The following is a 25,952-nucleotide window of genomic DNA, read 5'->3' as shown; positions in this document are numbered from 1 at the left end:
GTGGTCGTCACACTGAACATTTACTCTAAAGTAGTGCAGCCACTGATTCGATGTACAGTTTGATTGTACTCTACTGTTTTGTCAATAAAACTTGTCATAAATACTGTATTCTGCTGTTTCATTCAGCATACCGACCTCATAGAACGTGCAAAGTGCAGTAGAAACTTTATACGTATCTCATTTCCGGCTGTAGGTTCCTTATATCAAAACGCTCAAAATTTCATCCTCTACAATCCCCAAATTTTTAAAACGTCATTCTGATACACCCTGTGTATGTATATACATATATTACAAACTTATTTCATTAGTAAAAGTGCATAGCTGCAAAATAATTCATTTTTATTGTTTGGGCTACAAACAGTTCAAATCCGCTACTTTTGGAGCACAACCACGCTACTTTTTAACCTTCAGATCTGGCAACACTGGTAGTACGAGAGAGGAAAGGACACATGAGAAAGGCTCTCGAAGTTTTTTTTTTTGGAACTGAGTGGACACGAGACGGACTTTTCGAGAAGAAAAGGAAACGAGGATAACGAAAACTGAGAAGGGTGTTTTCGTTCGTACGAGAGTGTAAAGCGAAATCGAAATTTCTTAGGAAAGTAATTTTCATTGGCCGTGGATCGAGAGGCTCACTCAACTTATGAAAATTCACCGTGAAAAACGCCGAATTTATTGGGTACCNGAGGATAACGAAAACTGAGAAGGGTGTTTTCGTTCGTACTAGAGTGTAAAGCGAAATCGAAATTCCTTAGGAAAGTAATTTTCATTGGCCGTGGATCGAGAGGCTCACTCAACTTATGAAAATTCACCGTGAAAAACGCCGAATTTATTGGGTACCAGACTTTTTTCTTTCTTCTCATCTTTACATTTCAATTTCAACTTCTCTCTTGTCTTAGATCTATTTTTCGTTTTTAGTAAGTAATAATTAGTCTTAAGATATAATTGTATATGCTATAAGTATAATAGTCATTCAACGAAGGAAGAATTGTCGCGTTATATAATTGATTCGTTGAATTTTTGTTACTAAAATTAAGTAATAAGTTAAGGGATAGAGCTTGTAGCTGACATCCGATCTATATTCCTGTAATTTGTACTGTACGCGAATTAAAGACTCTCATATCGTAAAAGTTGTGTTTCTTTGTTTACGGTATTCGCGATCCTCACATCCGCAACCAACTACCAGTATTCAGTATCCATTCAACCTCTGGTGAGCTCAGAGCCGAGAGTTAACTCTTTCCTCCCTGTCAGCACTAATAGGACCCTTTTAGCAAGCCCATTACTGGTTCAGCCAGGCCCATGATGGGGCGGCGAAGAATGGGCCAGGCGGATCATTGACAGTATTTATGAAATATGTAAATATCACACTTATATTAATATTTTAAAGGAATATTACGAATATTAAACTTAATTGTTTCGTTAGTTTCAGTAAACAAAGTTTCCTTAGAATTGATTAGAAAAATTTCGTTAGAAGATGCAAATTTTAATAACTTTCGATAAAACGTTTCATTTTTTATTGTGTATCGATTTCAACAATGTATTCTGCCATTTAATCGTAAATATAGAGAACTTGCATGTGACGTATTGGAGTCTCTGCTGTATGTGAGTTTTGTCCAATGCCGTATTTGTGACGTTTCCGTTTTGTTTTATGTTGTTGTTGTTAAGTTATGGCAACGCAACACTCGGGCGATCTGCCTAGGGGGAATGCCTTCCGGGAGGTACTTTTAAGGGAAACTGGCCCCTATTTAGGCGTTACAGACGTGGAGAAAACCCGGAAAACTCCACGTGGCCAGCCCGTCCGAGCGGGGCGCGAACCCACGGCCGAACTCCCAGTGTTCAGGATATGAAGACCGCTTGGCCTCTGGTGGTGGGCCGTTTTGTTTTAACCTCACTCGGTACATGACAGAGTAACCAAACTTTAGATGGAGAAAAGCGTAAACTTTATGTGTCTCACCTAATGAATAGATACGATGTAAATAAATTTTAAAAACAGATACAACAAATTCGACAATACAAAAAAAATTACCACACAGTACTTTTTAACTCTTTCCACCATGTAGTCACTAAGAGGGCCTCTTTTAGCAAGCCCATTATGGGTTGGGCCAAGTCCACAATGAGACGGTCGGATGGTGAAGGACGGGGGTCGACATATCCTGGTTGGACCAACCCAAAAAATTCCTGGGGATTTTTCAACCTGTCCGGTTCGATGCCGGATCCTACAAAGCGGTAGGCTACCACCTTGACTGCTCAGCCATCCGACCGTACTTAGAAGTAAAGCTATGCAATGGTCAATTAAACTATCATAAAACGTACATTTTTAGTCAGTACAACGATGCAACGACCAAGTGTTATAGTTTTTTTAATGTACAGTACTTAATTAAATTTCTTTTGCTAGGAAAGGTATGTTCTGAAGAACTCTTTACCAAAATCTTTGGATCAACCCAGTCGCACGCTACAAAATTAAGCTTTGCGTGATTTTTATGCTTTTGTGTGGTTGAGTTAAAAAATTGGGATATTAAGATAAAGTATTCGCCTAGTGTCGCCACCAGACGGTTTCACCCGGACAAGCCGGTTTTTAAATTCATGGTCCGGATTGATTAATAGCGAGGTTGAGGCCGAAGTTTCAAACGCGAAAACGTGTACGTCGGACGCTCGGCGCCGCTTTCCTGTAAGCCTAGAAGTTTGACAATGGTTAATAGAGAGGTTGAGGCGCACGTTTTAAACGTGTACGTGTGACGTTCGGCGCCGCTTTCCCGTAAGCCTAAAAGTTTGACGATGGTGTTTGGAATGTCGAGCGTGATTCCACCGACTATCCAAACACCATTGTCAAACTTTTAGGCTTACGGGAAAGCGGCGCCGAACGTCACACGTACACGTTTACACGTTTAAAACGTGCGCCTCAACCTCTCTAATATGTAAATTTTCGACTATAAATTCGTATCTTCTATTATCAGGACTTATTATACTGGTTTTACAGATGATATTACAAAGATTAACAGAAAACAATTTTTATTTTATTTCATATACCTGATTTGAGGAATTTTTATTTTATGAAATAAAATAAAAATTGTTTTCTGTTAATCTTTGTAATATCATCTGTAAAACCAGTATAATAAGTCCTGATAATAGAAGATACGAATTTATAGTCGAAAATTTACATATTAATAAGGAAAAAGGACATTGAGTCAATTTAATTAAGTTTGACAATGGTGTTTGGATAGTCAGTGGAATCATGCTCAACATTCCAAACACCATCGTCAAACTTCTAGGCTTACGGGAAAGCGGCACCGAACGTCCGACGTACACGTTTTCGCGTTTAAAACTTCGGTCTCAACCTCGCTATTAATTCGTTCGGTTTTCGTATAAATTGTGAATTTATGATGAAACAAAATAAATTTATAAAAATATTTGCGAGTATTTTATTTTAACGGTTAAACACTTTAACTTCACACCCCCATCCAAACTTATCTTATCCTTTTAAAATTCTAACTTGCAAATATTAGGTCCATTCCAATACAAGTCCCTAACTGGTTTAAATAACCTAGAAAAAAAATTCCGGCAACGAGTTTCGTAACGTTTCTGGCTGTTGAGATTAATTCAAAATTAAATTTTATATTAAACATAAATAAATTTGTGTGTGGCGCCGTTATTAGAGTGTGCAGCCGAAGTTCAAAAGTTAAACTTGTACGGCAAGCAGAAGTACACGTTTGACGTTTGAACTCCAAGTAAAACATGTTGCGCTACTTGTTCTTGTTGCGCACTTACTCATGGGATATTGTTGAAAAATGGCGGAAACGTTTAACAACGATGAATGTTACCAGCGAAGGTAAATAAACAAATTAAACAATTTTAAAGTATTTATAGGATGTTTAATAATATTGTACTAAATAATTACTTTTGACTTTAATTTTGTCGTGTCTCCTCCCGTACGATATTTCTCACGACATACTTTTGTTGATGGAAGTAGTGGCTTAGATAAATCCAAAAGGAAATTATTTTTAGAAAATGTACGAACGTGTTACACTGTTGATGGTAGAAGATGCTGTGAAAGAACAAACCTACTCCAACATAATTATGATAAGCTATTATGTACATAAATATATGTAAATTCTATAGGCACTTCACATCACTTGCAAAAAAATTGAATACTGTAATTAAATAATTTCTGGATTAAAATCGTGTTTCTTTACAATATTATCCATAAATGCTTAAATAATCACTTTAATAAAATACGTCGTAATTTTAACTCCAAACACAGAAAAATGAAGATTTAAGCCGAATTTTACTCACTTTGCTAGACCCGAGGTCCTAGATTATAATCTAGGACCGAGTAAAATCTTCATTAAATCCGGTCTTACTCGAGATATGCAGCCGGTCGCTGATTGGTTAATCCAAATGATTAGCCAATCAGCGACCAGATTGTGAGACGAGAGACGGTGACCAGAATACGGCCCATGGTCTACTGTGACAATCACTCGTTATTTCTGTACATAAAATTAAATTGTCGATTACGAAGCCTTCGTTTATAAGCTTCTAGAATGTTCCGTCGCCCGTTATTGCACGGAAGAGCAATAAATCCAGCGAGGGAGCAGGAGAGTGTATATATTAGAGATTGCGACCGACGTTTTCAACGAGAAAACGTGTACGTCGGACGTTCAGCGCCGCCTTCCTGTAAGCCCAGACGTTTGACAATGGCGTTTGGAACGTCGAGCATGATTCCACTGACGTTCCAAACGCCAGGCAAAGATCACATTTTATATTCTGACGGAAAGTATAGGCTATTTATTTTGCTGAAATATCAACTATAGAATAAACGTTTTATCGATTTCGGATCGGTGATCGCGCTGTCGTTGGTGACGTCAGTGACCACGTGACTTGATGCTGAACCAGGAAATTTCCCTTAAGTTATATTTTAAAATATTTTGGCAAGTGGTGTATTTTAAACTTACTTCATTAAATTTAAGCTAAAAATGATAGCCGTATCGTGTCACATCTTTAAAATAAATATTTCCATAGTGACCACGTGACGTTCTATTATCCAATTGGAAGTTAGAAAGTTATCGCTCATCTAATTAATTAACGTAGGCTGCATACAATTCATCTCTGTTTTGTTAACGTGGATTTAAAAAGACTATTTTGTCAAAAAAAAGCCTGGGAAAAAGCGTAAGAGTAAAAATTGGTCAGGTAAACTCTAGATCTAAAAGAATAAGAACCGAGTACCGCGAAGGCCGTAAAATTCGACTGGAGCAACGTCGAGTAAGAATGGCTTTGACAAAGACTACAGAAAAAGCATGACAACGTCGAGCTTGACTGGAAGCTCTTCTCAATTCTTCAATCTCTACTTTCTCATGAAAATATTCCGTCACGCTTGACAGAAGAATTTCTAGCATGTAATAAAACAATAAATGTACTGTAGTTAATCCCATCACTTACTTTTAAAAAATCCAGCATGTTGCGTAACTTTCCCGGTTATTATGAGATTTAATTTAAAAAAAAAAAAATGCGTTAAGGTAGTCGAAACATTTCCTTTAATAAATACGGCAACACAAAGTGGTAGTAGAAGGGCCCGCGAATTGGAAGAGACTGTAATGTTAGAAATAGAAGAGCTATTAATTAAAATATTTAATCCAAATCGACATAAAACTTGCAGATTTATTTCGTTTCTATTTAGATACAAATAAAAACAATAAAACGTACAGAGATGCATTACGTTCTATTTAATTTCAATTCTAATTAGATTACGGATACAAGTATTAAAAATAAAATCTTTACATCGATTCTTACGAACGAATTATTCTTTTCGTAAATAATTATTTATATGATGTGAATTTATTGATGAAAAAGAAAGAATATATGCATTATAGTAAAAGGATAAATATATTTTCTTTTAAAAAATATATATATATAGATAGATATTATTATTCATTTTATGCTTTGTTAATGCGAATGTAAGTTAGTACGTCGGGAGAAATTTTTATCCATTTTATTTTTGACACAATCTAGAAGATTTTAGTTAATTAAAAGATATGTGCGAATAGTTTCTACGAAAACTATTGATAAAATACGCAAAAAATATTATTTTTAATTTATAAAACTATATTTTCTTAAAAAAAGATAGTCGTGTATGTGAATGAAATTAACAATTATTTTCTGCCGTTCGTCATCTGAATAAAATTCACCCTTCTTGGAACAATGGTAGAAATGAAGCAATTTTGGACTGCAATTGTTTAAACCATGGTTTTAATTTAAATGTATATATTTTTGTATATGTATATTTATGTGTGTGTTTATGTAAAAGATGTAAATAATAATGCCAAATATCTCCCAATAAAAATATGCAATTAAAAAACTGAACTATTAAACGAGACGACGTCCCATTTTAAATTTTATCGCTTCTTGACGATGAAGTTTAGCTTGTTTGAAGATGACCGATGATAAAAGTCTTTACGAAGATATATTAAATGAAGGACAACTTTCGTCTGGAAATATAGCGATTAACGATAATTACACACATTTACAATTAGGATTATATAAATAATATCCGAAAATACGATTATCTTCAAAATTTCGATTGGCCGCCGTTGCCGTCGGCGGGTATTAACGTCGACGGCAGGGGGTTGACGGGATTAGTGGAAAGCTGTTGTATCATTCCAATATCTGTCATGGACACGAGAGCGAATGTATCGCGGTCCCCGGCGGAATGATCTGCAGCGCGTTGGGACGTATTAATAAAAAAAGGTGTCGGATACGCCATTACGGTGATTCCGTTGACCGTTTTGGCTATTAACTGGGATTGCTGTGGACATTTTTGGTAATGGGACGGTGGTCCGTCGCCTGCGCCCGACGTGCCGAGTGTGGTCGAATTTTTACGGAGTGACGGATGTTTACGAGAATTTCCACAATTATTAGTGGTCTTTTTAGAGTATCCTTTGTTTACCTGTAAAAAAAAACAAAGTGAATACTTATAATTTTTAGGAATTAAATTTCATTTATTATTATTATATACACTACAATCATTTTAAAATATACATACAGTATTTACTTTTCCGGCTGTTAAATAACGGAGGAAAATCATTGTAATCTATCGGGTTTCTTTTGCATTTAAAGACATTTTAAATACTTCGAATCGAAAAATATCAAAATTCTGAATTGTGTGTGCGCTGTTTGTTGGCCTATTATTTTGTTTTATAGTTCGGAATTCCACCGACCAAAACTTTTGAATTTTGTAAGAATACTTCTATTTGTGGGTATTGATTCGACATTCTGAAGGTTATAAGTGGAGGGAGTAGGCGTCGTATCTCCATCGGGTTTGGACTTAACAAAAAATTTACTCATTAGCATTTACAACTTTTTTCAAAATTCACTCCCAAATAAGGTCTTTATCTTTTACAATAATTAACACCACAAAAAATTATTTTTAAAGTAAAATCTCAACGCTGTACTCGGTGTTTCTCCTTATAAAAATCTATTTTTAAACTTAAATAGTCTTTTCTGAAAAATAAAGAAATTTCTCACAATTCGACAAAATTGTTTCTTTTTATCTATTATTATTATTTAAATAATATATGGTAGTATAACTGAAAATTATTGGAAATTTTTTCTTGCCGGTCGAGATTCTGCTGGGAAAGTTTTGCAAGAGCCTTTGCCAGCTTTGTAAATTAATATATGTAAATTAACATATGTACTGTACTGTACATATAGATATGTACTGTACATTGTACAGTACATATCTATACATACGGGAATGTAGGGCACGAGTACGAATTCTGTCATTAACTTCTTGACAATGCTGGACAGGCAAAGGTGTACGTAGTCTCTTTTTATAGCATCAGCTTTCAATGCTGGAACTTAATTTTTTGCAACAAAATCCTCTTAAGTGAAACACAAATGTGACATTCGCAATTAATGTAGGACTTATCATAACTTCAGGAGAAAAGCATAAAACATCTTTAACAATTTTGCTGGACAGTGGACATTTCTCCACAATCTTTGGGCAAACGCAATCATTTCTTATAATAACTGAAGGCATTTCCTTCACTCCCTTGCATGCGTTTCCAGCACTGAAACCAATGAAAACGCACTGAACTCGCAAATGTAAACTGCTGTCATTAACTTATTTTGTTGATAGAAATAAGAGGGTTTGTAAAGGAATTATTTACAATTTCCTGTAATGTAAATTTCTACTTAAAATTAAGTAGTAAGTAATTTTAAGTATTGGTAGACAGTCTGAATATAACAATACTGATGTTAGAGTAATGTTAGATTGGAATGATATCTGATCAAATAAAATCTTAGCTGCTAAAATTGTCACGAACTATTGCTATTTATTTGTTTTATGAATCGCTATTTCTTTGCAAGAAAAATTCATACTATTTGCTCTTGATTTTGTAGCCTCGATATGGGTTACGGAAAAAAAAAACAGACCAATCTGCTTGTTCCAAGGCATCTGTCAGAATAAAACTACAGTATTTCAAAATATCAGACTGATTGTTAATGCATGGATATTTATTAGATGGTGCATTGGTGGCTATTTATTTCCAAGATTCATATATATAGGTCTGGACACGATCCTTGAACCTTTGCGGCAGCGGCTGTTTTGGTGCTTAGGAATAGTATATACCCACACGAATGTTCCTGTGTGAGTCGGCTATATTTAAGTGCTCAAGATATGAAAGAATGGTTTATTGTGACACCAAATTGAAAATCCTCAGATGTTATATTATTTAGTTTTCCTGCAGATAAAAAAAAAAGCAAGATGGGTGTGCAGAACTGCAGATGGGATAACTAACTGAACATTCTAAACTGGGCACAATTGCAGATGAGGATGACATTGTTGGGACGTTAACAGAGCTGTAGAGCATATACCCATAGGAGCAAAAGTCAAAAGGAGCCATACAACTATATGTGACCCTTCACAAAATATAGCTCCCCAAAATCAGCCGCACACAATTGGAAGTAGCAACACGCACCACGTGCTTGGCTAAGACTATCACGTCTATCACGTTTAATTATTTAGTCCATGCAATTATGCTGGCTCTGAGTAGTAGCCCACTTGACAGTTCGTGGAGTACTTGATGATATATAGTGTTAACGGGTGCTGAGATGCGAGCGATAGCGACCCTTGACTTATGCGGAGCATGGAAAATAGAGGCAATAGTAATGGTTCAAGGTGAAACCTGTTTTCGGTCAACAGAAGTTAATACATTTATTATTTGTTACAGATACTGATTGCCGTGCCTATAACGTAATTTGCTTGCAAGGATGAAATCCGCAAGCAAGGCAGTGACTGGAACTGCCGCTGTTGGGTTTCTAATTTGTACGCGAGTATCTCGCAAAGGGTCGCTTGTTGGACTTTTCTTTATTCTTTATTGATAAATATTGTTAGCTTGTCTGATCATCGTGCAGAACACAGCGTGACTTTCTATAACACCTGACTGATTTAGGGAGGGGGCTTATCTCGCGAAGTGTCATATATAGATATATGATTGCTTTGACTGTTCTTTGATATTATTGCACCACTTTAGGCAATGCATGCGTAAGTGCTAAAACCAATATAACTACTAATTTGATTAGTTTCAACCAAGATATTAAATGATAAGAATGTTCTTTATTTTAAACCATTTTGATCAAGTTACTTAAATTATGATTGAATAACTATCCAAAATTATTATTAGACTGGAATCGCATTGGTTTTATGTAATTTTAGTTTAATGTCATATAGAACTAACTGCTCGTACAAGTTTGTTTAAAACATGCACTATTCAAAGAGCCCCAAAATAAAGGCTCCATAAGTACAGTAATATTTGAGTCAAGACATATACTGTATATACAGACCTTCTTTATTTCGCTACTAAGTGTGGTATTTACCCACATAAAGGCTGTTGTACTTATTATCATATATTGGGCAAGGTTCATTTTATAGCTGACCATGATATCTTTGGATAGAAGGGATCAGTGTTTTTCAATCTTCTTGAATACGCGACCCCTTTACAAGTTAAAAAATTCTGGCGACCCCCCAGGGCCATATTTAAACTATATCAGTGATTTTAAAAACTACGTATTTAATTTTCTCTCTTTAAATATTGATCGAAAAACCAATTGTACTGTAAAATAAACAGGCACAGCCTTCTCACTGAAATTCTAGTTTTTTTTTATTGTAGGCCAACAAACACTTGTCTTTTTCTTTCACCCGCGACCCCATGTGTAAGGCTTTGCGACTCCCTTGGGGTCGCGACCCACAAGTTGAAAAACACTGGAATAGATAATTGATATTATTGGGTAATTAATTTCCCTTTAGTCTTGTTATATTGCGGGTTATCAGTATTAATAACCGATCATGTAAATCACTTATGTTAATAAAAATTGTAAACGAAAAAAACAAATAAAAAAAATAACGACTTCATAATTCAATCTATTAAAGAAAAAAACAAATTCGAATGTTACCGGTGATCTTTCAAAATTTGAAAAAGTTCGATATTTTCAATTTTAAAAAAGAGTAATTGTTTGAAAACATGCTTGAAAAGATAATTTTTTAAAATACAATTCCATATTTGAATATTTAAAAATAAAATGGCTTTGAGATTTAACAAATCTATTAACTTTTTAAATCTTAAAGCTGTTTTAGTTTCAAGTAAATAATTTGAACAAAGCTGTTTGTCAGAAACAGTAATGTTTCTGACAAATAGCTGACAAAAATAATTAGTTATATTTGGAAAGAGTTTATTGATTTAAAACATTCATAATATAACAACTTTTGACACATGAATTATTTCATTTACCTCACTAGATGGTGAATCAGCAGTGGAGGAATCTGCATATTCTGTACTGGGATTGGTTTGTGTGTATGGACTTGCCATTTGAGCATTAACTGGAGACGAACAATTTGGAATGGGACCACCATACTGACAAATCTCGGTTGCATTCGAACCCGACGCAGCTGTTGGAAGAGCTGAATACACATATTGTGTGGGAAGACCGGTGCTCTGCAAAAAATAACATTAACAATAATAATAACAACTATAAACATCCACAAGAACCCGGTGTATTAATAATCATCCATCCTACAGCCAAATTAATCGGGCATTTCTACCCGATTAATTTGGCTGTTGGTTGGATGATTAATAATTATAACAATAATAATTTTTTGTTTCAATTTATAAACAAATGAGTATTGTGAACAATATATTCTTTTAGCAATAAGGCAATTCCATTGTAAAGTAATAATGTCTCATGTTCGAAATAACAACATGTATGGTAATTAATGAAATGAAATACTGTCTACTGATGTTAATTAGCTGTAACTGTAGCAAAATTCACAAGATTTGTGCACTTCACAAATACTTTCCACAGATTACAACTGTCATTCTCCAATGAAATTCAAAAATAAGAATATTATGTTATGAACCTTTTAATAACTACTAAAACAAATGCAAACGTTACTAATATAATAGATGTTGTCTGTGTGTGTGAATTCCTTTTAACTCCTGCAACTTTTATTCAATCCAGACGAAATTTTGATTATATGCGTTTTATGTTCTGAGGGAAAGTATAGGCTACTTATTTTGCGAAAACATTAGCAATATAATAAACGTTTTTATCAATTTTGGAAGACTGGATTTTATCGACTGACTTCACACAATGACAGTGCGATCCGGTGTCCCGATCGAACTGTCGTTATAGTGAAGTCAGTGATCACGTGACGTTCATGTTCGACGAGGAAATTTCCCGTAAGTTACTTCATTAAATTTAAAATTTAAAAACGATAGCGGCATCGTGTCACTTCCTTTAAAAAAATTATTTTCATTAGTGACCACGTGACGTTCTATTATCCAATCTGAAGTAACGACCTAACGAGCCTGTTATTTACAAAGTGTTATCGCTCATCTAAGTAACGTAGGCTACATACAATTCATCTTTGTTTTTATCAACATGGAATTAAAAACACTCACTAAATAAGCCTAGAGGAAAGCGTAAGAGTAAAATTGATCAACTCTATGTTGCCTTATCCCTTCAAGAAACCGAAACAGTATTCCACATAAAGGCTGTTGTACTTATTAAAAGACAATAGAGTATTAAAAATTTTATGAAGAAAGATTTTAATATTTCTTTTAATAAAAAGCCCATCATCTGTTTATGTGTGCGTAAGTGAATTCTCTATTACTCCTATTTTCCATTCAGGATAAAATTTTGTTTTGTTGCTTTTTATGTTCCAGTCCTACCAGTGGCCAAGCGGTTTCGTTCCCTGAACACTGGTAGTTCGATCGTGGGTCGCGCCTCGCCTGGATGGCTGGCTATGTGGCTATGTCTGTAACGCCTGAATAGAGACAGTTACCCTTAAAAAACCTTTCGGAAGGCATCCCCACTAGGCAGATCGCCTAAGTGTTCTAAGTAAGATCTGCCGCACATAACAAAACAAACAACTCTATGTTACAACAGATAATATAAACTACTTAATTTAGCAAATTTTCTTGAAATATCTACTCTTCTCAATTCTTCAATCTCTACTTTTTCATAAAAAGTATCCAGTTATGCTTGACGGGGGAATTTCTAGTAATAAATTAATATATAAAAACAAACACCAGTTTTTGTGTAAAATCTATATATTGATTTGGCAAGCCTCATATATTGTCCAGGTTCATTTGACAGAATAGCTGAAAGCACCAAATGTGGTTCAGGTATTAAAATAAAGCTCTCTCTGTAGATTATGATTCATAGAGAGATTTGAAAAAGATGTAATATTCGGACATTGGGTGGTGGCAAACGTAAATGTCTTAAGTTAATGGGAAGGCAAGCGCATTTGCATGCCATCTAGCGATTTAGTTGTTTTAATCATTAGGATAATCTTCACTATCATTACTTTTTGCCCGAGCAACGTCGGGCTCATCTGCTAGTAATAAGTATAAATTAACAAATCAGTCCTTAAATTATATATAGCTTTTGCTCTTTTATTACAATTTATTAAATTTAAATTGATAAAAATAAATGCTTATAATGAGGGCTTATCATGACCTAATTACTAACTGTCAAATCAGAAATCAAATATAAAAAATATAAAATTAAAAAATTAGTAAAATAAAAAACGTCATAATAGAAACAATGCTACTGCTGTAGAAGAAAATAACAGAAATACATATGGTAATTACTAATAATACAGAATACCAGAAATTAGTACACAAGTTAAAATACTTAAGTTTAATAGAAAAACTTAATTGGAAAAAAACAGTATTAAATTATAATAATCTTTTATTATCTGAAAAAATAAAAGATAGCTTATCTGAGGGAGTTAGTAATAGTAAGGGATATAATAAACAAATGCACAAAAGTCTAAAATAATAGTAAATAAACAGAGAGCTTACAAGTTAGACATAAATTACAAGAAATTTCTTATAAATAACAATTGAATATTAGTAAGAGGCAGATAAAACAAAACAAATGGTACTAATGGAAATAAATCAATACAAAAATATGAAAGATTTATTAAGTGATTCAACATGTCGTCGATGAAAATACGTAAAGTCGTATATGAAAATTTGACCAAACTGAGTTAGATACGCCTTTAACCTGTCAACAGTTCAGCATTTGTCAAAACTAACGGCTAACGTTTTCGACTTACTCCGAAGATCTTCGTCGGGAATTTGGAAAACTGGAATGTTCTTTTAATTTTCGTTTCAAATCAAATCAATTGTTTAATTTTTGCTGTCACGCGCATTACGGAATTCCTTGATGTGGAGATTTTAATGTGGTGTCAAAACATGTTTGCCACGCTTTCGAGATAGTTTGTTATTAATGCAGTTCTCTTCCTCGTTTGCCTTGAAAATGTGAACGAGTGGAGGAGGCATATGTGGACTCTAAGCAAGCTAGAGTCACTGAATTTTCTCGATCAAAACTTGCTAAAGTACTGGGCTTTGAGAAGGTAGTGGTAGACTTCTCTGTTATCCCCAAGCTCTTCGGCTTAATAATTGAGACTGGTGGTTGATTGCCCACTCGAATCTTAGACGAAACTCCACAACTTAATATCCCCACATGGACAAGCTACTACTAATTTGAGGTGGATAGCATATATTATAAATTAAATACATTGAAAATATGATTAAAAATTTCAACCTGGCATTGTGACAGTATCGAAATAAATATTTGCTCGTTATTAAAAATACTAATAAGCTAATGATTAAAAATACATTTTAAAAACAAATTTCTATTATATTAAATGAAAACAATACGTAGGTATATACGGTACTGCAATTTTACCTTAAAATTCTCGCAGTTTTTCATAAAAATTCTTGCAACACTGCAACAATTTACATAAAAATGACTAAACACACGATTTATTCTGTCAGATTTACAGTGTTAATTCAACAACTTAAACTGGATATATGTAAATAAACACTACACATATAACCAATTTCCAACAAGGAAAACTACAAGAAAGATGAATGAAAACATTTGCTTTCTTGTAGTTTTTCTTGCTGGATATTGGTTGTATGTGTAGTGCTTACAGTGTTAACAACTAATTCATACATAACAGTATTCGTGCAATTTTCTCAACAGAAAATATTTTGTTCACAATAACTCAGAATATGTAGGCCATATATCTGTATATTTTAATAATAAAATTCAATATGTAGTTTTTACATACTAATTTTATATTACACACTCATGCATAATTATTCCATAAATCAGTCTATAAAGTTGCTATTTTAAACTTAATACGATTTCTTAGAAAATCTTTACAAATTAAGGTAATATAAGCCATGCAAAACTAATAGATACACATTAACTTAAGAGTAAAAGATACGGAAATTTTATTATGAAACTTCTTTATAATATAAGCAATTGAAAACTGAAGGGGACAATTGGCAGATAAAGAGGGAAGGAAGGCAAATAATATATGCAAAAACTGAGAAAAATCAAGCAGAATATTATCAGCAAAGAAAAACCATAACCAGATTTTACCAAGCCAACCACATGCATTTTTTTAAACAAGCCAATATTTAATATCAACCTACATCCTGGAGCAAGGTAAAAATACAATTGATAAAGTGCTCTTGTTTTACTTTAAAATCAGAAATTTCTGTCTGGAACAAGGTATGGTGGCGGTGGTAGAAAAGGACCAGCCTCAGAAGCTCCAACAGGGCTATACGTATTGCCCGTCGTCTGAAAGAGTAATTACATTTAAAACAATTGATGCTATTTTTGTTGTAAACTTTTTCTGTTTATAACAAAAGTAGTTTTGTTTTGGTTATACATAAACAAATGGAAAATTAAATATATTAGAAATATTTCATATTCATTTAATTTAATGTGCAAATTAATTTTATCAATTTCAAAAAATATAAATAATAGAATCTGAATATTTATTACAAAGAAAACTTTATTTTATATAGTATAAATCTTGGAAGAGCTTGCACCTTCCTTTATATATTAGAAAATAAAATGTCTCTTGTAACATTAACTTAATGAGACTTTTTTAAATAAAAAGCATATACCAAAACTTACAAAGTATTTTCATTAAATCTTAGGCTTCCTATTTAATTAGGAAACTACATTAATAGGGCCTATTAATGTAACCAAAAACATTTGTTCATTAAAAAATTTATACTTGATTTTAAAAGTTTATGTATTTATTTTTACTATTTCATCCAGTACAGGCATTTTATCTTTTCATTTTCTCATAATATTTTGTGAATGTTAAACAATATGCTTTTTAGTACAAAGAAAAACTGAAATATTACAGAACTCATATCAGTTTTGTATCAAATATGTAATTCTTTTTATATTTATTTTTAACATTTAATGATTTTGTTAATGCAGGTTGATTATTTGATATTATGAATCAATACCAATTATGTAAATATGTTGAACAAATAATCTGCTAATATCTATATTGATAAAAAGTGTAATATTAATAAAAATGAATAATTATATTAACAAAGAATCACAAAATGATAGACACATGTTTTTCGAAAATAAAAATTATTTAGTTCACAATGTATGAATTCAATTGAAAATACTTAAAAGATAATTTTAAAATTAACACACAAAATTTTTCTTTATTTTTTTCATGTTTATCTGATCAGTTTGTTGATAGATACAAAATGCCATATATATTGTAACAGATGGCAATATGCTAAAATATACATTACACAGAATATTTTTGTTAATGTTTATAATATTTTATATAAACTTACATTTATTATATTTATACTATTAAAAAGATATATTCCAAAAGCTACTTTTATTTGTTTGTTGTTTAAAAGAATTTTAAAAAACAAAAAATTACTTTAAATAACTTACTGAAGGAGACCAACGCCATTGTCCACTTGTCCAGTGTGTTGGTGTCTATAATAATTAATTAACTTATTATAAAGCTTATTAATGTTAATGATAATAAGCTTATATAATAACTCCACACATAAATATTAAGTAATAATAAAATATATATATTGTATACTGTAGCTTATTCTCTTGAAAATATCACAAAAAATTTGAAAACATTGTGAAATTAGAAATGTTTCCAGAAATTGTATAATAATCCTTTGATACCATTCATTAATTAATAAGTTTTTAAAATGACTATTTAATTAATTCAGTAACAATAAAAATTCTAAATATAAGTTTTTTCAAGCAATTAAACTATTTAGTTTACTGAGAAGAAAAGAATGAAATGTTTATTTCCATTTATAATTAAGACATGATTTAAAAATTCAATTTGTTAAAAATTAAACATGTTTATATAATTTAAAAAAAAATCAATCATACATATGCCTTAAGAAAGCTCCAGCAAAATTTTTCTTTAATCAAAATTTTATGGAAATAATTTTATGTGGAATGCATCAAAGGAACAATGCAGAAAGAAAATTGAATGGTACTTAGATTTTTGGTAAATTTTACTATGTATTGATACCAGTCTAAGCATGATGTTTATGTTTAAGAAATGCAGCTTATTGCTTTCTTGCTCCATTTGTAGTTGCAACCCAACATGTTTTATTGTAAATGTTTACAAAATGTTCTACATTGTTTGCAATCCCACAAAACAATATAACCAGGCTCCAAAGACACACACATTAATAATTGTATTAATTTTGTCCTGGCATGTTTTAATTAATTGCTTTTAATTAATGTTTTAAAGGCTCCAAAGAATTTTCTAAACTCATTACAAAGCAGAGTCAAAAAATTCTCCACTACACTCATGGCATAAGCCCTAAACATGCAACATGTGCTCATCCAGTTGAACAAAATACCATGTTTTTTTTTTGCTTTGACTAAGATGCACAAACTGGGCATCCAATTATGCCCAGTATTAAAAAATTTTATCTTCCACCCTCCTACTCGAGAAACAACTAGTTAATTTCATCAATGTGAACTTCATACTGTATATACTCATTATAATCAACTCAATTATTTTAAAAAAGGTGTTTAAACCCAATTTTATATCAGTTTATTTATTTAATTTTAAAATCTTATCAATTGTACTTTTATCCATGTACAGGTTTTTAAATATATCCAATTTAATTGCCCAATCTGTGTTAAATAAATATAATAAACATCCCAAAGCCTGATGCACTGATACTAAACCAAATGATCACCATAATTAATCAGGCTATTATTTTGTTGTTATTAATAATTACACATTAAGTAATTTGGTATTAGAGGTAGACATTAGGTATCATCTCTTATCTAAATTAATAATTATAATAATTTATTAAGTAATTTAGAACTGTTCTAAATTATTTAATAAATTGTTAATTTAGATAAGAGATGGCACCTAACGTCTACCTCTAATACCAAATTACTTAATGTGTAATTATTAATAACAACAAAATAATAGCCTGATTAATTATGGTGATCATTTGGTTTAGTATCTGTGTTAAATAATCGAATACTATCTATAAAATGGTCTGAAAAAAGTTAATAAAACGCAAAATGCATTTCTGAATAAAATAATAAAGTCCTTATACAAAAGCCCCTAGTATACAATTCCGCGAACGAAAAGTTACAAACAAAAGAAAGATACAAAATTATCACATAATATTCTTTATTCTCTCCAAACTTTTCTTTTCCCCTCTTTTTTCTTAGGAATCCCAACTTTACAAATTTATGCCTTTCTTTTATACAGAAAAAAAGGAACAGGCTTGTCCTCCACTATCACATGTACAGGTTTGTACATGTGACAATCGTCAAAATAACAAAAAACTACTTATATAACTAACTTATATCTATCTTATAACTAATGAAAAAAGAAGAGTACAGGACAGATGAATATGGAAACAAAATGTAGGAAGAATGGAAATACCCGGGATTTCTTTTGATACGTATATACATTTTTGAATTATGGCGTCAACTTGATATCTTTTGCTCCAAGGTCTGTTCGGCTCCTCTCAATATTAAAGAATTCTGTTCTTTCCTTGGACTATTCGTTGTCCTTACGGCCCCCTTTTTTTTTGAAATCATCTCTTTCCTTTCTTGCCGGTTCAGGTCACGAGCACTTGCTTTTCCGATCCGCTCTCTTCGGAATCCTCTTCCAGAGTGACTCATTTTCTGTCCGGTTTTTTCCCAGGGCCCCACTCCCTCTTTTGTTCTTATTTTCGTGGAAAAGATAATCCTACCCCAGGGGCAAAATGGGTAGATAAGAAGGTCTTAGAAGAGACAAAGAAACAGGAAGGAAGGCTAGGATTAACTCAAAATAAAATATAAAAAATATACAATATCATGGCCGACAGCCAAAAGTTAATATGTTACTATTAGGACAAAATTTGTGTGAGATAAAAAAATCACCCAAAACCATCTAATTCTACATGCTGTAGCTTGGTTGAGCCTTGTTTTTCTTTTTGTTTCTCTTTCTTCCACCATTTTTCTTTCATAAACTTCACTTCTGGCTTTTGTTCTCTTCACCTTACTGTGATTGGTTGACCCAATGGTCCAATGGGTCTCTAGGGAAAAGAGGGACTGGCATGAGAGGATAGAGAGGAAAGCGAAGAAAATTGTCACTTTTTGGAGGGAAGAGCTGGGAAGGAGAGGACCTGATACTATGAAATGATGAATTGAAATCAAAAGACTCAGGTTGGACATTAATTAAAGACAATCAATTATTTAAGAATTAATGTAGTTTTAACCTTTTTTCCTCAAGTGTATTTATTTTCATTCAATCTCTTTTTCTTCCTTTTCGTGATCTTTTTTTTAACATTTTCTTGTGTTGTTTTAAATCCTTAAGTTGTTGTGTAAGTTTTCTTTTTTCTTCAGCTGTCAATGCCTGCTGCTTCTGAATATCTTTTTTCTGTTGCAGAGATGCAATATACAGTCGACCCCCCCTATAATTACGGTCCCTATAATTACGATTCCTATAAAACTACGAAAAAATATACGTATTTTGGAAATGTTGAGTCGGATTAGTGTAGAATCGATTAATTTTATGGAAGAAAACCTTTCAATCAGCCGTAGTCCGTAAACTTGACACGTGTCGGGCTGTGATTGGAACGACTTGGAACGTATCTATATCTTATAGGGGGGTCGACTGTATCACTGTCTTTAGATTCTCTGACTGTTAACAACATTTTCTGGTCTATTTTTATTTGAATAATACTACCTGCAAAATGGATCCCATTATAAACTAAGCATTGAGCAACTAAACTTTCTTCCTTAAGATTTTCACTCAACAGTGATTTGTTAACCAAGAAACTACTCTCAACACTTGCATTCCCAACATTTAATTGTATTTTAATAATTTTTGGTCTAAGCTGTTCAAAGTCTTCACACATTTCTACTTGACATGTCCCTTCTCAATAATCTTTGTGTCATCACTTTCAGCACATTCTGACAAACTCTTAGAAAACAGAATATCTTTGTCGCTTACTTTCAATTCCTTTAAAACCTTTTTTGCTCCAAAATCAATATCCATATTCTTCAGATGTACTAAGTTTTCATTAGCATTTAAACCTATTTTTAGAAACCGCTCGTCGGTGACCCTGTCATTTTTCACAAACTTTCTCATCAGGTTCATTAATTAATAATTGAACAACTGCTTTATAAAGATAGGAAACACCAGGCAGACATCCGACATGGATGGCTCACCACCGCCCTAGCTACATACGCATCCGACCCCGAAGTTGAGCCACAATCATTGTCAACACACCCCACCAGGAACATCTCAGGGGGCTGGAAGACATAGCCATCTACAACGCTGGCCGAGTGACCACGTGTGTCAATTGGAAGGAGGAACTGAGTCTATCTCTCACCTGGCAATCCCTGTTGGATGCAGACCTGCAGCTGCCCCCACTGATGCATGACCGCACATGCTAGAGAAAACCTACTTTGCCAGAATGACACCTGATCCCACAGAATAACATACACTCTATCCAGTGAAATTCCTTAACCAGTTGACCTGAAGAAGAACTGCATGAATGTTCAAAAATGTTTGTCAACTGTGACACATTATGCACCGGTTACAGGTTCTTGAGAGATAGTTTAGATTTCACCCCAGTGCTGAGTTAGAATGGATTCTGTACTTGAATATATAAAAGTACACCTTGTTCACAAACTTACCAAAAATATTCAAATACAATCATCAAATCGAAACAGAAGTAGAATAAAAGGTCGCAGCAGAAACCCACTTAACCTTAAAGAACTTAATTTAGAAGGACTATGCTTACATTGTGGGAAAAAACAACCATAAATCAATAAACTGTAGAGTCAAAGACTAGCTGAAATGAGAATGATGTCATAAAAAAGGCCACACAGGAAATGTATGCATATCATCCTTAAGGAAACAAATGTCAACAATTAACAGGAATCATAACGTACACAATATTAATCATGAACACATAATTAACTTTGATATAAACAGTGTTCTAGATGTATTTGTTAATATAAAGGGAACTGATGACAGACTCCTCACAGAAATTTATGATAATGGTACAAAAGTTGGTTTTGAATGTGACACTGGCAGTCACGTCAGTATCATCAGTTTCAACAAATTCAATTGTTTACAATTGAATGCGCCCATAGCAAAAACGAAAGTGACCTTTCAAAGTTACATAAGAAATATTTTCAAACCCCTAGGAGTGGCAAAAGTAAAAACTAAATATGTTGGTAATTACAGTATAGAGGACTTATATGTCATTCCCTTCCAAAAAAAATGCAATAGTAGGAAGAGATTGGATTCAAAGACTAAGGATTGATATCAATGAACCCAGCCATACAACTAAGGTCAACAACATTTCATCAACAGAAATAGAAAAATCCATTTCAAAAATCATAGAGTGGTACTCAGATGTATTCACCCCCACAGTTGGCCAAATACCTAATTATATTTGCACATTAAAACTGAGAGATGGTGCCAAAGCAATGTTTGTAAAACCATGCCCAGTTCCTTATGCATTGAAGGAAGAAGGGGATAATAAATTAGATAAATTAGAAAGTGAGGATATCATCGAAAAAGTGGATTATTCAGAGTGGGGAACACCATAGTCATTAACCCAAAACCTGATGGGACAGTACGAATTTGTGCTGACTATAAGGTCACAGTCAACAAGCAGTTGCGTGACTCATTGCCATCCAATTCCATGCATTAAAGATATTTTCAATAAGTTACAGAATGAATCTTATTTTTGCATGTTAGATATCCACAAAGCTTATCTTCATCTATCAGTTGATAATGACAGTGCAAAAATACAAACAATCTCAACACACTGTGGAACCTATCTAGCAAAACGATTATTTTTTGGAATTAAATCAGCATCAAACAAGTTCCATAAGTTTATCAATCAATTTACCCAAAATCTTGAAGGAGTGATAGCTTATTTTGACTACATCATAATTCAAGGAAAAATTTATAAAGAATGCATGGACCGTTTACTGAATGTCTTAGACAGGTTGAGAGCTAATGACTTACATGTAAATAACAAAACAACAAAATCTAACTTACCCAAAAAAAGTAAAATGGATTGAGGTGGCTTTGAAATTTTGAAAAAACTTTAATCCAAGAATCATCGATTTTGTGTTAAGCTTTAGAGATAATAAAATAAACTGATAAAATGATAAATCAAACTCTTTTCTATTTTAGTCGTGGAAACAAAACATAACAGACCATTATGAAATATAAAGTTTTATTATTAACAGTTACTAAATTCCATGATTTTAAATCAATTTTTTCTAAAGAAAGAATTCATACTTATACTAAAGAAGAATTAAAAATATGAAAACAACAAAAAAAAGACTAATTTTAGAAATATAAACAGTAATACAATAATCAATTCTCCATCACCAATTGGTACATATGTAAATTACAAAGAAAATATAAGTGGTTTAATATGACAATGTTACTTCATTTAGCGTTGCCATGCTTATTATATCAATCTAATAAAATTCGCTATATTGACATTATTCATTTATGCATTGATAATATCTATATTATGGAAGAAGCAGAAAGTCTTTTACAAATATTTGTTTTGTTTTTTTCTTTAGATTATTACTGATCATTGAATGTTGAAATCTGTTGCATAAAAGAAGGCTGGAACCAATTCAAGGTATCTTTGTAAATATTCTGTTTCATAAAATAGTATAGAATAATCTGTTTTTTTTTTTTTTTTTTTAAATATTTACTTAATGTGAGAATCTAGATTTTATTTAACTATAAACTTTTGCACAATTATATAAACAAAAAAAAAAAAAGTTTTAAAATTTATATTAAACATAAAAGAAAACTATATAATTTTTTTCCAACAATTAATAAAAAGATGGAAGGATATGATAGCTGTCATTCTACTGGAAGGATAGGATAGCGTCATTCCAAAGGTGACACATCTTCCAAATGTGTCACCCAGAACTTCAACCAAAATTTATCTATTGGCCAAGACCTATAACATTACCAATAAAAGACAATAGAAAAAATGAAAAGAACCCCAATAAAAGCGGGGTCGATGACAAACATGGTTTGTTGTCATTGAAAATTCACCCTCGCCAGAGTTGCACTAGCGCTCGGATACCTTATCGACATTGAAGATTCCTATTCAAGTGTCTTTTCTTCCTCTGACGACCCTCCTGTCGCCTGAATAGTCCTAATATCAAGATATCAAGACCTTGCCAAATACACTAAGACTTTCCATAGTCATCCATCGAAGCTTCCGAATCATCAATTTATCATGTTAATTCAAGTCCTCAACCCAATCAGCAACAAAGTGAACTCTCAGATCCTGTACTGTACAAGGTATTTATCTGCCCACAAATTTATGTAAACTCTCTCTCAAACTGGGACTTGCAAGGACAGTTAAATATAATATACTAAGCCTTTAATACAATATACTATACTAGCCTTATAAAACACTAGCTGTTACCTGCGACTTTGCCCGCACGGATTTTGCAAGCAAACCCCATTTATATTCAGTATTTTAACAACCATAGGAATTGTTAGGACAAGTAAGGACAAGTAATTTTATTTATTTAGATATAAAGGGATTGCTCAAATGTTCCAATTGTAAACAGCCTATGTTTAGCCTAATCGTAAATAGTTTTTAGTTAATAAATGGACCAATTGGAGAAGTTTGTTTAAATGTGAGGGACAGGTCTTCTAAACTGAGTAGGGCTGAATACAATGTATCAACCAAAGTGCCAGCTGTGACTTTCAAAGAAGATTTTACAGAGTTCCAAAAACTGCCGCAAGAAACCTTTGACTTCACGTCCAAGGAGGCATTTTTTCCAATGGATAAGAAACCATGTCTCGAAAATGAAAACTCGGTACAATCAGCTTTCGATAAGAACATTTTATTACCTTTGGCAAATATCTTCAATAATGGTGCCATCCACATTAAAGGCCAAACCCCCATATCCAGCAATGCTGTTATATGCAATTTCCATCTGTCTTGGTGTCACCCAAAAAGATCGGAGACAAAACTGGGAAAGGTAAAAAATGACAACAGCTCCAGATGAAAGCATTCTTGAAAAGAAATATAGGAATGAAGCAATGTAAAAAAGGATGGAGACTCTACAGGTGAAAGCAAACAGGCCAGTTATGGTAACTACACCGTGGAAGGCATCATCAGAAAAAGATGGAGTGGTTGTGTCTTGCAGTTTATTGACAGCAAGGGTCAGTCATTTGCAGCTAAGAACATTGGAGAGTTGAAAGGAAAAACAAAAAACAAGAGGGAAGAAATTATCTCTGAACTGCACAATGAAGTAACAATGTATCAACGTATGGAAAATTTGAAGACTTGCAAGGCCTGGGCCATGTTCAGTAACACAGAATTCTTGCTAACAAGGAGAGCTTACGGCTTTGGGGTAACGGATTTTGCTGATCTTTGTTGTAGAGGTAGTACACCATGTGAGTGTACTACCTGTAAAATACTAAAGTGCAATACTCAAATATAATCAAGAAAATCGAACTTAAAGTTTTTTAGCACTTTATATATAAATTATACGTATTTCTATTCAAGCGTCCTGTGGCAGAGTGGTAACGAGTCAGATTCATAAGCCTGAGTTCTCGGGTTCGATTCTTGCGTATAATTTTTTTTTTNTGTATACTGTAGCTTATTCTCTTGAAAATATCACAAAAAATTTGAAAACATTGTGAAATTAGAAATGTTTCCAGAAATTGTATAATAATCCTTTGATACCATTCATTAATTAATAAGTTTTTAAAATGACTATTTAATTAATTCAGTAACAATAAAAATTCTAAATATAAGTTTTTTCAAGCAATTAAACTATTTAGTTTACTGAGAAGAAAAGAATGAAATGTTTATTTCCATTTATAATTAAGACATGATTTAAAAATTCAATTTGTTAAAAATTAAACATGTTTATATAATTTAAAAAAAAATCAATCATACATATGCCTTAAGAAAGCTCCAGCAAAATTTTTCTTTAATCAAAATTTTATGGAAATAATTTTATGTGGAATGCATCAAAGGAACAATGCAGAAAGAAAATTGAATGGTACTTAGATTTTTGGTAAATTTTACTATGTATTGATACCAGTCTAAGCATGATGTTTATGTTTAAGAAATGCAGCTTATTGCTTTCTTGCTCCATTTGTAGTTGCAACCCAACATGTTTTATTGTAAATGTTTACAAAATGTTCTACATTGTTTGCAATCCCACAAAACAATATAACCAGGCTCCAAAGACACACACATTAATAATTGTATTAATTTTGTCCTGGCATGTTTTAATTAATTGCTTTTAATTAATGTTTTAAAGGCTCCAAAGAATTTTCTAAACTCATTACAAAGCAGAGTCAAAAAATTCTCCACTACACTCATGGCATAAGCCCTAAACATGCAACATGTGCTCATCCAGTTGAACAAAATACCATGTTTTTTTTTTGCTTTGACTAAGATGCACAAACTGGGCATCCAATTATGCCCAGTATTAAAAAATTTTATCTTCCACCCTCCTACTCGAGAAACAACTAGTTAATTTCATCAATGTGAACTTCATACTGTATATACTCATTATAATCAACTCAATTATTTTAAAAAAGGTGTTTAAACCCAATTTTATATCAGTTTATTTATTTAATTTTAAAATCTTATCAATTGTACTTTTATCCATGTACAGGTTTTTAAATATATCCAATTTAATTGCCCAATCTGTGTTAAATAAATATAATAAACATCCCAAAGCCTGATGCACTGATACTAAACCAAATGATCACCATAATTAATCAGGCTATTATTTTGTTGTTATTAATAATTACACATTAAGTAATTTGGTATTAGAGGTAGACATTAGGTATCATCTCTTATCTAAATTAATAATTATAATAATTTATTAAGTAATTTAGAACTGTTCTAAATTATTTAATAAATTGTTAATTTAGATAAGAGATGGCACCTAACGTCTACCTCTAATACCAAATTACTTAATGTGTAATTATTAATAACAACAAAATAATAGCCTGATTAATTATGGTGATCATTTGGTTTAGTATCTGTGTATCAGGCTTTGGGATGTTTATTATATTT

The 25,952-nt window shown here is 32.5% G+C and overlaps 1 protein-coding gene across 1 annotated transcript in view; it reads right to left on the bottom strand.

Annotated features, from left to right (window-relative positions):
* Window positions 1-5,539: 5,539 nt before the first annotated feature.
* LOC111638385 (protein boule-like) overlaps window positions 5,540-25,952 on the bottom strand; it is a 64,383-nt gene continuing 43,970 nt past the window's right edge. The window contains exons 9-11 of the mRNA XM_023384084.1: window positions 16,291-16,335; window positions 10,776-10,979; window positions 5,540-6,934 (exon numbers count right to left, since the gene is read on the bottom strand). Coding sequence (XP_023239852.1) covers window positions 6,557-6,934; window positions 10,776-10,979; window positions 16,291-16,335 — 627 coding nt within the window. The 3' untranslated portion in view covers window positions 5,540-6,556. The remainder of the gene's footprint in view (window positions 6,935-10,775; window positions 10,980-16,290; window positions 16,336-25,952) is intronic.

This window comes from Centruroides sculpturatus, unplaced genomic scaffold (genome assembly GCF_000671375.1).
Source record: "Centruroides sculpturatus isolate CEXI.00-Female unplaced genomic scaffold, Cexi_2.0 scaffold985, whole genome shotgun sequence".
Taxonomy (NCBI): Eukaryota; Metazoa; Arthropoda; class Arachnida; order Scorpiones; family Buthidae; genus Centruroides; species Centruroides sculpturatus.
This window is presented reverse-complemented; position numbering and strand designations above follow the sequence as displayed.